The sequence below is a fragment of the Danio rerio genome, chromosome 9, assembly GCF_049306965.1.
Source record: "Danio rerio strain Tuebingen ecotype United States chromosome 9, GRCz12tu, whole genome shotgun sequence".
Taxonomy (NCBI): Eukaryota; Metazoa; Chordata; class Actinopteri; order Cypriniformes; family Danionidae; genus Danio; species Danio rerio.
In genome coordinates, this window is record NC_133184.1 from 38,195,834 (window position 1) to 38,210,109 (window position 14,276).

Below are 14,276 nucleotides of genomic sequence, written 5' to 3' on the forward strand. Positions count from 1 at the left end.
AAAAGCATGAACAAGTTTCTTTAAATACTTACTGGAAACAAAGCATCTATCTCTTGCAATGTTTTTGAGATGATAGCATGCTGATTATTTAATTACTGCTTTTGGCATGACTACTTAAACTTAGATCTGAACCCGAGTCACATCAACATTATTAAGGGAAAAACAAACATTTTGAAGTCACTGAAATAACATACCGAATATTTATTTACAAGGCTTTTGAGAACTGGATCTTCTAGCCTGCTGGTTGTTTTATTTGCTTCAAAATGATGTGAAAATCATCTTGTTTGCTTGCTTACAGAAATCAAAGAATAATTACACTGTTGTATATTTCAGCGTCACACTGAGTGTTTTGCTTGAACTAACCAGACTAACCTTGTTGCCATGGTAATAGCTTCTGTTTATTATACTGTACATAAAACAGGCATCACTGTTTGCTTGAATGTAATTTCTGAGGGTGTCTAAGCATGAAATCTGAAGAATCTCACCCTCTCTGATGCTGATGAGCCACATGTTCTGTCAGAGCGTTTAAACCTCTCCTCTTTTCTGTTAGCGATTTCACAATACATTTTATGAAACCACATCCCAGCAAGCTTTGCAGTTTTGACATCCACCTAACATGCTTAGCTGCACGTTATTGTATAAAATGAATATGATCCGCCTATGCTGGAGTTTTAGTTGGACAGACAGAGACATTTTCCTGCATGCTCTGTGGGGCGAGGATTCATTTGAGCCGAATCCCGCTGATCATTCATTTCTTCTGCCAATCTGGAAGCCCAAACGGCTCTGTTTGAGAGCAGCAGAATAATTGAAAAAGGGGGTCATGCAGAGCGTAAGCAGGCCTGACGTGGACTCAAGATGTGCTCTTTCCTCAACCCAAATTAATTTTAATTGTTTCATGGTACAGTGTCATGCAGAGCTTTGTAGCTAGCAAGGGCAGCAGATTATCTTCTGGTGAACAGACAGTGGCCGCTTGCGTCTTTGAAGGAAAATGCAAGGAAAACATCAGGGAAAGATGAATTGTGATGGCTTTTTCTTTTTAGTAGGCAGATTAAAATAGCCTTTTATTGTTTATAGGTTGTTGTTGTTGTTGTTATTACTGTATTTTTCAGAATTTAGGAATCCGAAACATACTCATATTTGTTTTTATGATTTATATAAAACAATTAACGCAAACACATGATGCTAATTGAGAGTTCAATGTTTAAAGTAAGGGTTATTTATTATTACTGCCACTAATAGATTAAAACAGATATATTTATATAGATGCTTTTATTAATGTTTTATACTTGGTATGCTGTTATGTTATGAATTCATTTTAATACTTAAAGTATTTTTAGATATGCTTATTTAACTAATGTTAACATCTAGAATCTTTTTGCAAGATTTATTTAGTCGGTTTTTCTCTCTAAGATTATAAATAGCCTTTTATTATGATGTAAATCTCACACGACCCATTATTTTTTTACTTTTACTCATATCATTCATTCATTCATTTATTTATTCATTCATTCATTCATTCATTCATTCATTCATTTATTTATTCATTCATTCATTCATTCATTTTCTTTTCGGCTTAGTCGAGGAATGTTCTGGAAGAGATCTTGAATGATCAAAATCCGATAATCCAAGTTCATTAGTTTTCTTTTTGGCTTAGTGCCTTTTATCAATCTAGGGTGGTCACAGCAGAACAAACCGCCAACTTATTCAGCATATTTTTATGCAGCTGATGCCGTTCCAGCCACAACCCATCATTGGGAAACTTGCATACACATACACACTCATACACTACAATCAATTTTAGCATACCCAATTCACATCTTTGGACACCCGGAGGAAACCCTCCCGAACACAGGGAGAACATGCAAACTCCCCACAGAAATGCCAACTGACCCAGCCGGGGATCGAACCAGTGACCATGTTGCTGTGAGGTGAATGTGCTACACTGCGCCACCACGTCACCTTTACTTATATCTTATTCATAAAATTCAATTTTCGTGCTGGGTAAAAATTTATACTCATATGCGATTTTAGGATTGATATAAAACAATTGCATTTGAAAAACAAAAACACATGCATTTGAAGTGATGCTAATTGAGATTTAATGTTTATAATGTGTTGTTTATAATTATAGTCACTTATTAATATATTAATAAACTTATATTATTATAGTACATATGTTTGTTTCTTACTCTGTAAGCTGTTATGCTATGATTTTTTTTAAAGAATTCAAACGTATTTTTAGACTTTCTTATCAAATGCTTTCAACTAATGTTAACAGCTAAAATATTTTTTTATGAATTTTATTCATTTATTTATTTTTTTTGTTGGATTTTCGCTGATTATACATAACCATTCATTTATTTCCTTTGGCTTAGTCACTTATTGATCAGGGGTTTCCACAGCTGAATAAATCAACAACTGTTCCGGCATATGTTTTACGCAGCAGATGCACTTCCAGCTGCAACCCAATACTGGAAAACACCCTGTGATTTTTGCATTCTCACACTTGTGGGGGAAACCGGAGCACCCGGAGGAAACCCACATGAACACGGGGAGAACATGCAAACTCCACACAGAAATGCCAGCTGACCCAGCCGGGGCTCGAACAAGCTACCTTCCTGCTGTGAGGCAATAGTGCTACCCACTGAGCCACTGTGCTGCAAATAACCTTTCATTATAATGGTTTTTTTTTTTTGTCTTTAATATGCTGATGTTAATTTTATGATTTATATAAAACAATTAACACAAAAAACACACACACACATGCATTTATATTGATAATGAGAGTTTAATGTTTATAGTAAGTGTTGTTTATAATTACTGTCACTTATTAATATAGTAAAAAACATATTATTATAGATGCTTATATGATTGTTTTATACTGTGTAAGTTAATATGTTATGATTTTTTAAAAAAGATTTTTAAATTATTTTTAGAAATGCTTATTAAACTAACGTTACCTGCTAAAATCTTTTTACACGATTTTTTGTTGGATTTTTGCTTATTATAAATACACATTCATTCATTTATTTTCTTTCGGCTTAGTCCTTATTCATCAGGGGTTGCCACAGCGGAATGAACTGCCAACTATTCTAACATGTTTTATGCAGTGGATGCACTCCAGCTGCAACCCAATAGTGGGAAACATCCATAAAGTCTTGCATTCACACACACGTACACACACGCTTTTACACTACAGCCAATTTACTTTATTCAATTCATCTACACCGCATGTCTTTGATCTAAGGCTGGGCAGTTTGGCCTAAAATCAAAATCTTGATTATTGAACATTTTAATTCAATTACGATTATGAATTATTTATTTATTTATTTTATGTTTTTTCTCTAATAGTTTTCTGACATGTTTTGTATACTACCAAACCGCCCAATCTTAAAGCTTGTGCTACATGTCGTTCCGACATTACCCCCTTTTACACAGTGATAAAAGTAAATATGCGGAAAATTTCCAGGACGACTATTGGGGCTATTGTTTTGAGAGGTGCACAGGCATGTGAAGGCTGCGCCGGACTTTATGCGTGCACTTGGCAGAAGTATATCAAAATAATACAATAAGTATAAATCATCTTGTAATAAATATAAATTAGCTTCAACAGAGCTGAGTCACGTGACTCCCCAAATGATATGAAAGTCATTTAAAAAATTGACCCTAAAAAAATTTGACTGATTATAGGTTCTGAATGTCGGAATGACTGTGTGAGAAACTGGAGTACCCCAAGAATACCCATGCCAACATGGGAAGAACATGCAAACACCACACAGAAATGGCCCAGCTGGGGTTCGAACCAGCAACCTACTGTACTTGCTGTGAGGCAACAGTGCTAACCACTGAGCCATTTTGCTCAGTGAATCTTTTTAGACTCTTTTTGTTAGATTAAGTTTGTCGGTTTTTCTCTCTAAGATTATAAATAACATTTCATTATCTCACACGACCCATTTTTTCTTTACTCTTACTCATCTCGTATTCATAAAATTCCATTTTTGTGCTGGGTAAAGCATGTTAACAGAAGTTGCTGAAATCACCAAGTGTGCCAAGTGTCCAGATGTCCAAAAATGTCGCCTCCTGCGAGTGTTCATCAGCCGAAATAATCTGATTTGCATCATTTCAGCCGGACCCAAGACTGCAGGGAGCCCTGCCAAAACGGCTCATGTCTCCTGCCACAGCACCGGCAGCCGGGTGACTGTTTTACACCGATAAGTGTCGACAAATTATGCTGCATTGCCAGAGAAGCCAATAAGTACAGCTAATCCAATTTTTAAAAAGCCCATGGGAAGGTCTGGCTATTAAAGGTGTCCAAATTCTGGGCTCTGGCCCTCTTACAGTCTATGGCAATTGCGTTTATGTTTGGTCCCTGCAGTTTTGGCAGGGGAGTGGTGGACTATGGAGAGTCCGTAGGGAGTGAGAAAGAGGCTACGCTAACTAGCCTAATGGGCTAAAGCTATAGCTGTTAGCCGCTTCATTGTTAATGCATTATGTGTGAAAGTACTGAGGGTTGAGTTTCGAGAGATCGACACCAGTTTGGAGGGCTCCCATTAATAGTGCCTGTGTGGCCCGCTGTGTTGTAAGCACTTTTCCAGCACATTGCTGACAGGCAAACCACTTTAAAATTACTAGTGGAGTTTGCAGGCGGGGTGTATCCTTTCCTATTCGGGTAAAGCTGAAGCAGTGAAAATACAAATTATACTCCGCACCCACTTTACATAAAGCAACGTTAAGGTAAAGTCAGATTGATGTGGGCTTTTATGAAATCTGTGACTGATTTATGACTTGGAACAAATCAGTACATCCAAATCAAGTGTCTCTGTCGCGAGTCAAGTGCACTCGCGCTGTTTATACAGCATTTATTCAAACAGCCATTTTTTCCCCCCGTAGACCAGCTGAATGTATAATTAATTCTATGGGATCCTAGCCTATAATTTAGTCACTTGAAATTATTTGTTATTTTCACTTGCAAAAATATGCTTGGTACATAAGTGAAATGGGTTCAACATCGGAAAGAAATAATGGGCCTATATTCAAACTCCCACTGGATCAATTATTTACAAGATGCAACTGCTTGCGGAGTTAATTGCATGTAGTTGCTCTGGGTTCATGGAAGGGTTAAAGTCTGCTGACAACAGGCGGTAGTCTTCTATGATGGCAGAAGAAAAAAAACGTACAACGTGCTAACAACAAGTATAATATATGTGCACTACCATTTTAAAGTTTCATCATATTTTTTTATATCATAATAATTTTGATAATACTAGTTTAAGTAGCTCAGTTCTTATGGTGACTTATTACATGCCTATTGGCTGTTTATTTGTACTGTTTATATGATCTTTTTCCTACATCCCAAATCCTATTCAATACCTAACCCCAGCTACTAACCTACCATAAGCACTCTTCATAAGGAGCGAATTAGGAGGTAAAATCATAGTTATTGGTTTGATAATAATGAGAACTGTATCTTGACTTAAAGAGAGACCTTAAATTTTGAAGACGTTAAAATTTTAGCTTTCAGAAGATAAACAGTTGTTTCGATGAGTGACATATCAAGGGATGTCTTCTGTAAATAATGGTCAAATACACTCACTGGCCACTTTATTAGGTACATCCGTCCAGGTGCTCAATTAATCACATGGCAGCATCTCAATGCATTTAATCATGTAGACATTCTGATGCAGATTAAACTTAGCATTAGAATGGGGAAAAAAAGGTCATTTAAGTGACTTTGACATGGCATGGTTGTTGGTGCCAGAGTAACTGGTCTTGAGTATTTGAAAAAACTGCTGGACTTCTGGGATTTTCATGCACAACATTATCTAGGGTTTACAGAGAATGGTCTAAAAAGGAGAAAATATCTAGTGAGTGGCAGTTTTGTTCTGTTGCAAGTGCCTTGTGGGTGGTGAGAGGACCAGACTGGTTCAAGCTGATAGAAACGCAACAGTAAATCAAATAATCGCTCGTCCAACCTTGAGGCGGATGGGCTACAGCAGCAGAAGACCACTCCGGTTGCCACTCTTATCAGCTAAGAACAGGAAACTGAGGCTACATTTTGCACAGGCTCACCAAAATTGAACAATAGAAGATTGGAAAAATGTTGCCCTATCTGATGAGTCTCGATTTCTGCCACGACATTCGCATGGTAGGGTCAGAATTTGGCATCAACAACATGAAAGCATGGATCCATCCTGATTGACATGTGGTGGAGCGGGAGATTCGCATCATGGTTGTGTACCTTACAAATCTGCAGTAACTGCGTAATGCTAGCATGTCAACATGGACCAACATTTCTGAGGAACATTTCCAGTCCCTTCTCTAATCTATTCTCAGTTCTGAAGGCAAAAAGGGGTCCAACCCGGTACTAGTAAAGTGTTCCTAATAAAGTGGCCAGTAAGTGTAAATGATAGTAATTACATAGGAACTTTTTTATTTTATTTTAAGGTACAATTCTCGCTATTAATAAACCATTACCAATGACCTTTTATAAATTCTAATTTGCTGCTACTTGTTAGTAACAGAGAGAGGGATAACCCTGTCATCCTCATTTCAGCTGTTGTTTTGAGTATGTCTTCTCAAGACAGATCTGTACCATCAGAGCAGCACAAGAAAGAACTGGAGCTTAATGGAGTATTCGTGTCAGTGGCCTTCTGGTCATGATGTGTCTGCTCAGCTTTAGCTTCTGTTGAAATATAGTAGCCTCTTTACATAGAGTCACACAGAAGGTCTGTAGTGTCAAGAACCACTGTGAGCAGAAGACATGAGCTGTCAGCACTCCAGCTCTTCCTTTTATCCTTGAATTAGAAGATGAATGTTGTCACTCTGATACAGGAATCTTTTTTTTTTAAGCCACCATTTTTATTTAACACTGGAACTACCAGAACTTCCATAACTACTAATGTCCATAGCAGTCATTCTGACCATTCATATGCGACATTACATTCATTTAAGATATTTAGTTACATTCAAAGCTTCGATTGTAATTTTAGAATTAAGCTTTAAATGTCTGTCATTATATTTGTGTTTTTTTGTAATATATCCAAAAATTATGTACAAGTCTAGACAGCCAAGGTACATACCGCTATGTATTGCAAGTAGGAGAGCAAAGCTTTTTTACTGCAGTAAAATGTTGTTTTGAAAGGCATGTCTGAAATAAAAGCATGTTTTTGCTATGAGAAAGTTATGTTTTTGTTAGCAGAATATTGCTAGGCAACAGAGGCACGCATAATCAAAGTCACAGGAAAAAATTGCAGACGCTGAAAGGCATGCGGCCAATATTTGACCTTTATGGCCACTCAAGTTAGAAATACTCTTTTTTTTTTTGTTTAGTCATTTTTTTACAATAACTATTTTAGAATAAAATATACACACATAGCTAGTGTACTGGGTTTTATGTGGTATATGGGTTTTATTCTAACACCATTATTAAGACTCAATCCCAATTCTCCCTCTAAGACCTTTTCTAAGCTGCCTCCCCCATACCTGCACTTCAGTTCAGGGAAGAAGATGTGCGCCAGGACTTCCGGAAACAGAAGAGGAAAAAAGCACCAGGCCCAGATTTTATAACACCAGCCTTTTTAAAATCCTGTGCTGACCAACTGGCCCCCATCTTCACCCTGATCTTCAACAGATCACTGGAGCTGTGTGAAGTGCCCTCCTGCCTCAAACGCTCCACCATCATCCCCATCCCCAAGAAACCCAAACTTACAGGACTAAATGACTACAGACCAGTGGCGCTGACATCTGTGGTCATGAAGTCCTTTGAAAAACTGCTGCTGGCCCACCTGAAGGACATCACTGAACCCTCACTGGACTCTCTTCAGTTTGCCTACAGAGCAAACAGCTCTGTGGATGATGCAGTCAATATGGGACTGCATTATATTCTGCAACACCTAGACAGACAAGGGACCTACGTGAGGATCTTGTTTGTTGACTTCAGCTCGGCTTTTAACACTATCATCCCAAAACTTCTCCTGGCCAAAGCTTCCTAACGGACAGGCACCAGCTGGTGAAGCTGGGAAAATTCTCATCCAGTATCCGCACAATCAGAATTGGCGCCCCCCAGGGGTGTGTCCTCTCCCGACTCCTCTTCTCTCTGTACACAAATGACTGCATTTCAAAGGACCCCTCTGTTAAGCTCTTGGAGTTTGCAGACGACACAACACTTATCGGCCTCATTCAGGACGGTGATTTGTCTGCTTACAGACAGGAGTCTGAGGAGTTGGCTGTCTGGTGCAGTCACAACAACCTGGAGCTCAACACGCTCAAAACAGTGGAGATGATAGTGGACTTCAGGAGAAACCCCCCTGCTCTCCCCCCACTGAGCATCATGGACAGCATTGTGGCAGCAGTGGAGTCTTTCGGGTTCCTGGGCACCACCATTTCTCAGGACCTGAAGTGGGACACTCGCATTGACTCCGTTGTCAAAAAAGCTCAACAGAGGATGTACTTTCTTCGTCAGCTGAGGAAGTTCAACCTCCCAAAGGAGCTGCTGAAACATTTCTATACCTTCATCATTGAATCAGTCATCTGCACATCAGTAACTGTCTGGTTTGGCTCAGCTACCAAATCTGACCTCGAAGACTATGTCGAATAGTTCTGACTGCTGAGCGAATCATTTGTACAACCCTCCCTGCTCCCTAAGAGCTGTACTTATCCAGAAGCAGAAGGGCTGCCAAAATCACTCTGGACCTCTCACACCCAGCACACTGCATCTTTGAACTGTTGCCTTCTGGTCGACGCTGCAGAGCACTGCACACCAGAACAGCCCGACACAGAAACAGTTTCTTCCCTCAGGCAATCCATCTCATGAACACTTCATAAAAATAATAATTGTGGAACAAACATCACTACTTGCCATACACTTTATAAACATATACACTTATTTAATAACACACTTCACATGCCAAATTGCACATAACAGCTGCACATTTAACATTGTATATAGTAATATAGCTCTACATACACTTGTCTATTTCTATATTTGCATTTACTACTTACTGCTTTTTTAAAATATATATTTATTATCTTTTTTTTGTCCTGTCTCTGTAGTTCTGATGCACTGTAGAAGCTCTGTCACGAAAACAAATTCCTCGTATGTGTGAACATAACTGGCAATAAACCTTTTCTGATTCTGATTCCAATTCCCCTCACCTCTACCCGTCATGTGTTACGTTCATGTTTTATTTTATTTTTGTAATCCATAATAATAACTGTATAGTAGTCCCACAACATACTTTTGACAGTGTCTGGTATAACATTACAGTAGTTGTCTTGTGTTTATGTTGATGAATATGGTCACAATGTAAATTCACAGTACAGTTAAGAGCTTATTGCTGCATTATATCATTACTATAACATGATATCGTTGCTTTGGTGATTTCCTGAAGATACTGTAAATGCCAAAAAAATAATGCAACTGGAATAACTACAGTAGTCATCATCATTAATCTCATATGAACTCGCAACAAAATATGATGACGTGTGCCGGTGTTCTCATTTCTTAGGGGTAAATTTGAAGCCTTTTTTCAAGTTGGGCTGGGTGATAAAATCAGTATCAGTATTTATTGACTGAACACCATTGTCAATAACAATAAAAAAAAAAGTTTGATATGAAATAATGCTATGAAGCGCTATAGATTTATTAAAATGTGGCTGCTGAGCGTGCATCTTGAAAGAAATGCCAATAAGCTTAGGGTGAGAGTTTTGAACTCCCAATTGAGGTGCGTGATTTGCATGTTGCACACATTGTGTGCAAGCAGCGCACACGTGACTCACGTGCATTTTCCAGGTACACCTAGTTAGCAAAACTATCTGAACTTTCTGAAAATCCAAACTTTTCTGAATGCCTTGAGCACACTGCAATTCACGTAAGCAGAACTAGCCAATCTGCTTCACACTTTGTATGGAGTATACACATTTCATCAACGGCAAACTAATTACCTCAGACAAACACAGCGCACCCAAACACTGCAGTGCTTTTTACTTTCTTCCCCATAAACTTGCTTCTGAGCTGCAGCAATGGATTGTCATCCTCTAAGAAAATGGCTGATGGTCAGCTAGTTACTACGTGCTTGCTCTTGTCACTTCAGTTCAGAATACCAACACATAGGAAAATGAGTGCCATATAGCAGCGGTGAGGAGATTGTAAATAAAAAAGGATGGAAGGATGTCGCCAGAGTGGCTTTTTGGTTTTTTTTTTATTGTGCATCCCAGCCACTAGCACCCCATCTGAAAGATTTTTTAGCATAAGGTTATTGTAGTCATTCAATTTTACAATTTGTAATGTTACAATATGTGTTTGAATAATGATGGCTTGTTCCTTTACTTGAAAGCTCAGATTTGATTATCACAATTTGTTGTTTACAGAGTTTGAGGTTTACTGTATCATTATTATTGGCACCTTACAGATGTTGATCTACCTTTATCATTGCACACTGTTTGTAACATTTCATTTGTCAAGTTTAAGAGTCTCTTTAACACTTATGTTTATTTTATTATAAACAGATAAGATATTTTGTTTAAATGTTTTTGGTTTTGACTATTAAACCAATTTGCCTTAGTAATGTTGGTAAATTAAAATAAAGTGGTTAAATAACGAAAAATCGTAATATTCCTAAATGTATTGTAAAAAAAATTAAATAATTATCGATATTGAATGATATGAAACATGATAGTGTGATAATTCTTTTTGCAATATCGCCTATAGTTTAAAGAGTCAGAAGGAGTAGGGGTAAAATAAAAATAGAATTGGGATTGGGCCCAAATTACATATAAAATATAATATAATTTTTTATAGTACATTATAAAAAATGGTCAAAATGACTCCCTTGGTAGTTAATCACTTTTTTTTTCTTTTTCTTTTTTTTGTCAGTTCCTCTTTATAAAAAAATTAACTTTCTTTTTTAGGTGGTGTGATGTCGAACTTTAAAAGAGTTTTTAAGAGCTGCACTTCTTAATTCATAGCATGTGATATTGATTTTTCACCTCATCGTGTTTTCTTTCACTGGTCTGAATGAATGTCCCTCTGTGTTTTTCAGCTTCAAACCCATGCGAAGGAAACGATGGAAGAGGTCCTTGTTCCCATCTTTGTCTCATTGATTACAACCGCACAGCATCCTGCTCGTGTCCTCATCTCATGAAGCTCTCGCTCAACAACCGCTCTTGTGTGGGTGAGTATGCGTCTTCCCGCACAACAGACAGAACATAAACACGAATGTATGGATCGGTTTGAGCTTTCTAGAGGAAATATCGACTTCTGCATGTTTTGTTTTGGCCTCCACATCAGCGCTGAAGAAGTTCTTGTTGTACGTGAGGCGGTCAGAGATCCGCGGAGTGGACATCGATAATCCGTACATGAACGTCATGACTGCTTTGACGGTTCCTGACATTGATGACGTGACCGTGGTTGATTATGACGCTCTCGAGGAAAGGATATACTGGGCTGATGTTAAGACCCAAACAATAAAACGTGCCTTCATCAATGGAACAGGCCTTCAGACTGTCATTTCTGGAGGTGAGTCTTGATTTTCTCAACAGGAGGTCAACAAATAGTCACCTTAGAATTATAAGGTTCTGTCTGACATTATTGTCAAAATTAAGTTATTGACATATTCTTATTAAATGATAACTTATTTACATTATGGGATGTTTTTTTATGAGTTGTTTACATTTTAAGACATTTTATTTAAAAAAACAAATGTTACACACACACTGTTTGCTATGGAATGCAAAACTTTGAAGCTCAATATCTTAAAATCATTCAGAACACAGATATAACCTTATAATTCCAAGGTGGGGAAATGTATGGTGTGGTTTATTGAGGATTTTTCTGCTCAGGCTCACTGGTAAAATGTGCTTTTAGTGCAGGACAGTATTTTTTTATTCGCTGCTGTAATTGAGTAATTTAATTATCCGTAGTTTAGTTTTTTCCGTAGTTTAACAATTTAATTTTATGAAGCTTTTACTTCACTACTTTCCAAAACCAGATTTTTGGCTTTTTAATCACACTACCTTTCAGAAATCATTAAAAGTTCTGAGACGCTGTAAGTGTTTACAGTTTTTCCTTAATTGCTTTGGCACATTTTTTGAAACAGACTTAACATTCTCCGAACTCTGAGTGCAAATGTCAAAACGGTTTGCTGGAACTTTAAAACTTTAGTGCATGTCTGCAAAATGTAGTTCCTCACCTGAAAAAATTCATTCATGCTTCAAAATCTAGTTATCGTATCACTAATTTGCCCAAGGCCACCAAAACATAAAGTGTATTTGCCACCATGTGAGCCACAGTGCTCAAATTACAGTAATTAGCTTTTTTTTTCACCATGACAGACAAACATGGAAATTAAGGTTTAAAAAATCGGATATTTGTGCTTTATATATATATATATATATATATATATATATATATATATATATATATATATATATATATATATATATATATATATAATCATTTGTATTTATACAGTACATTTATTTTTATACCAATGTACATGTAAAGTGCAATCTTGCTTACTGTATTGTATGAATTATGTTTTGTATGCTACCTCATATGAACAAGCAACAAAAATGACTACAAAGTTGCATCCATAATAAATGTATTCTTGGTGGACATCTTGTTACTTCATTAATAGCTCTTTCACGAGCATGTTGCTGCAGTTCTGGATTGTGTAAGTTCTCCTTTCTCTAAAAAATAGTCTACAGATCTTCAGATATACAATCTACAGATATATGCTCCCAAACTTGCTTGTAATGCAATTAGAGATCATTAACCAACTTAGCAAACATTAGAAACAATATCAATATAAGATATTTATGGAGTAAACATGTACATATATACATGTTTGATAATTGAATGCATTGTTTTGAGTGTGATGGCTTACATGATGAAATATGACTGAGAAGTTGTGAAAAGTTTGACAATTTTGAATTGACAGATTTGATCAACAAGTCATATGCAAATAGTTTTTGTCCAAACTACAGACAATTGTACTTAATGTTAGCACACATATGCCAGAGTATTTGCAATTTCCTTAAATCAATAGGAAATACTAGATGCATGTGAACAATGTGAACTTAATTGTTCAGATATCTAAACGTATTGTTTTGAAAAGGAAAAATTTGAATTGGAAATTGAGTCAAAGCAATTGAGAAAAACTGTAGAATGTGAGCTGATACTTGTCAGCAACCTGTTAAAAATTAAATATAGACACAGTATATAAAGTAGAAGTTTGTTTCTGCCACTGAACAAAAAGGTTATTGTGACTTTTTTTCTCAGAATTTTTCTCTCAGAGTTGCATTTTACAAACCTGCAATTCAGACTTTTTTCCCTCTGAATTGTGAGAGATACATTTGAAAGTCAGAATTGCATAATATAAACTCTGAGAAATAAGGAGAAATAATAGAATAGAAATTCTGAGAAATAAAGTCAGAATTCTGAGATAAAAGTAGTAATTTTGGTCGGTGCAGATTGCAGAGTGATTTGTGAGCAGACTAAAATGAAACAGCACTCTGGGCTTCTAAAGTTCGAATCCCGGCTTGTAGACCTTTATAACGGCAAATAATAAGTGTCAAAAATATTCTAAATAATTTAGGTATAAATATCTAATATATATAAGTTAGAATTCTGATATTGTATCTTACAAGTCAAAGATATATACAGTCACATTTCAGATTTAAAATAAGTCAGAATTCTGTGTCATAATGTAACAATTATGAGATAAAAAAAAGTCACAAGTATTTTTGCAGTCAGAATTCTGAGTTAGATAAAATGTTGCAATATGAGAAAAAAAGAAAATCTGTGGTAGAAACAGGCTTCTATAAAATCCGGATTAGTCTAAATGACAAAATTTATTATTTTAAGCCATATTTTCACTTATTTTTATTCAGTGGTAATTATCAGTGTATGACAAGTTTGGTAAAAAAAAAAAAAAAAGTGTTTTGTAAAAAAGGAATTGTCCCTTATAATGAGCTCCATCGTAATTACAAAGTAGATTATCAATCATTGAAAATGTACATTCGCGCACAGTTCTTTAAAAATACGGTGATATGACCTCTTACCATTTCTACCATATCAAACTATATGAGATTGTTTGACAAATGAGCTAAAAACTACCTAAAAATAGCATAGTTTGTTAGCATAGCATGGTTTCTTCAACAAATGCTTTTTGATGTTATTTAACAACATTGGTTAGGCTTAGGAAAAGTTGTATGATAAGGTTTGCTTAGGTTTAGGATAAATTTACTATTTTCACACGCCATGAAGCATTAACCTT

At 36.4% G+C, this 14,276-nt stretch overlaps 1 protein-coding gene across 4 annotated transcripts in view; it reads left to right on the forward strand.

Annotated features, from left to right (window-relative positions):
- Positions 1 to 14,276, forward strand: part of lrp1bb (low density lipoprotein receptor-related protein 1Bb) — a 667,407-nt gene that overhangs the window by 458,762 nt on the left and 194,369 nt on the right. For all 4 annotated transcript variants that reach the window (XM_073912904.1, XM_073912906.1, XM_073912905.1 and 1 more), the window contains 2 exons: positions 11,040 to 11,171; positions 11,288 to 11,515. In XM_073912904.1, the coding sequence (XP_073769005.1) occupies positions 11,040 to 11,171; positions 11,288 to 11,515 (360 nt within the window). The remainder of the gene's footprint in view (positions 1 to 11,039; positions 11,172 to 11,287; positions 11,516 to 14,276) is intronic.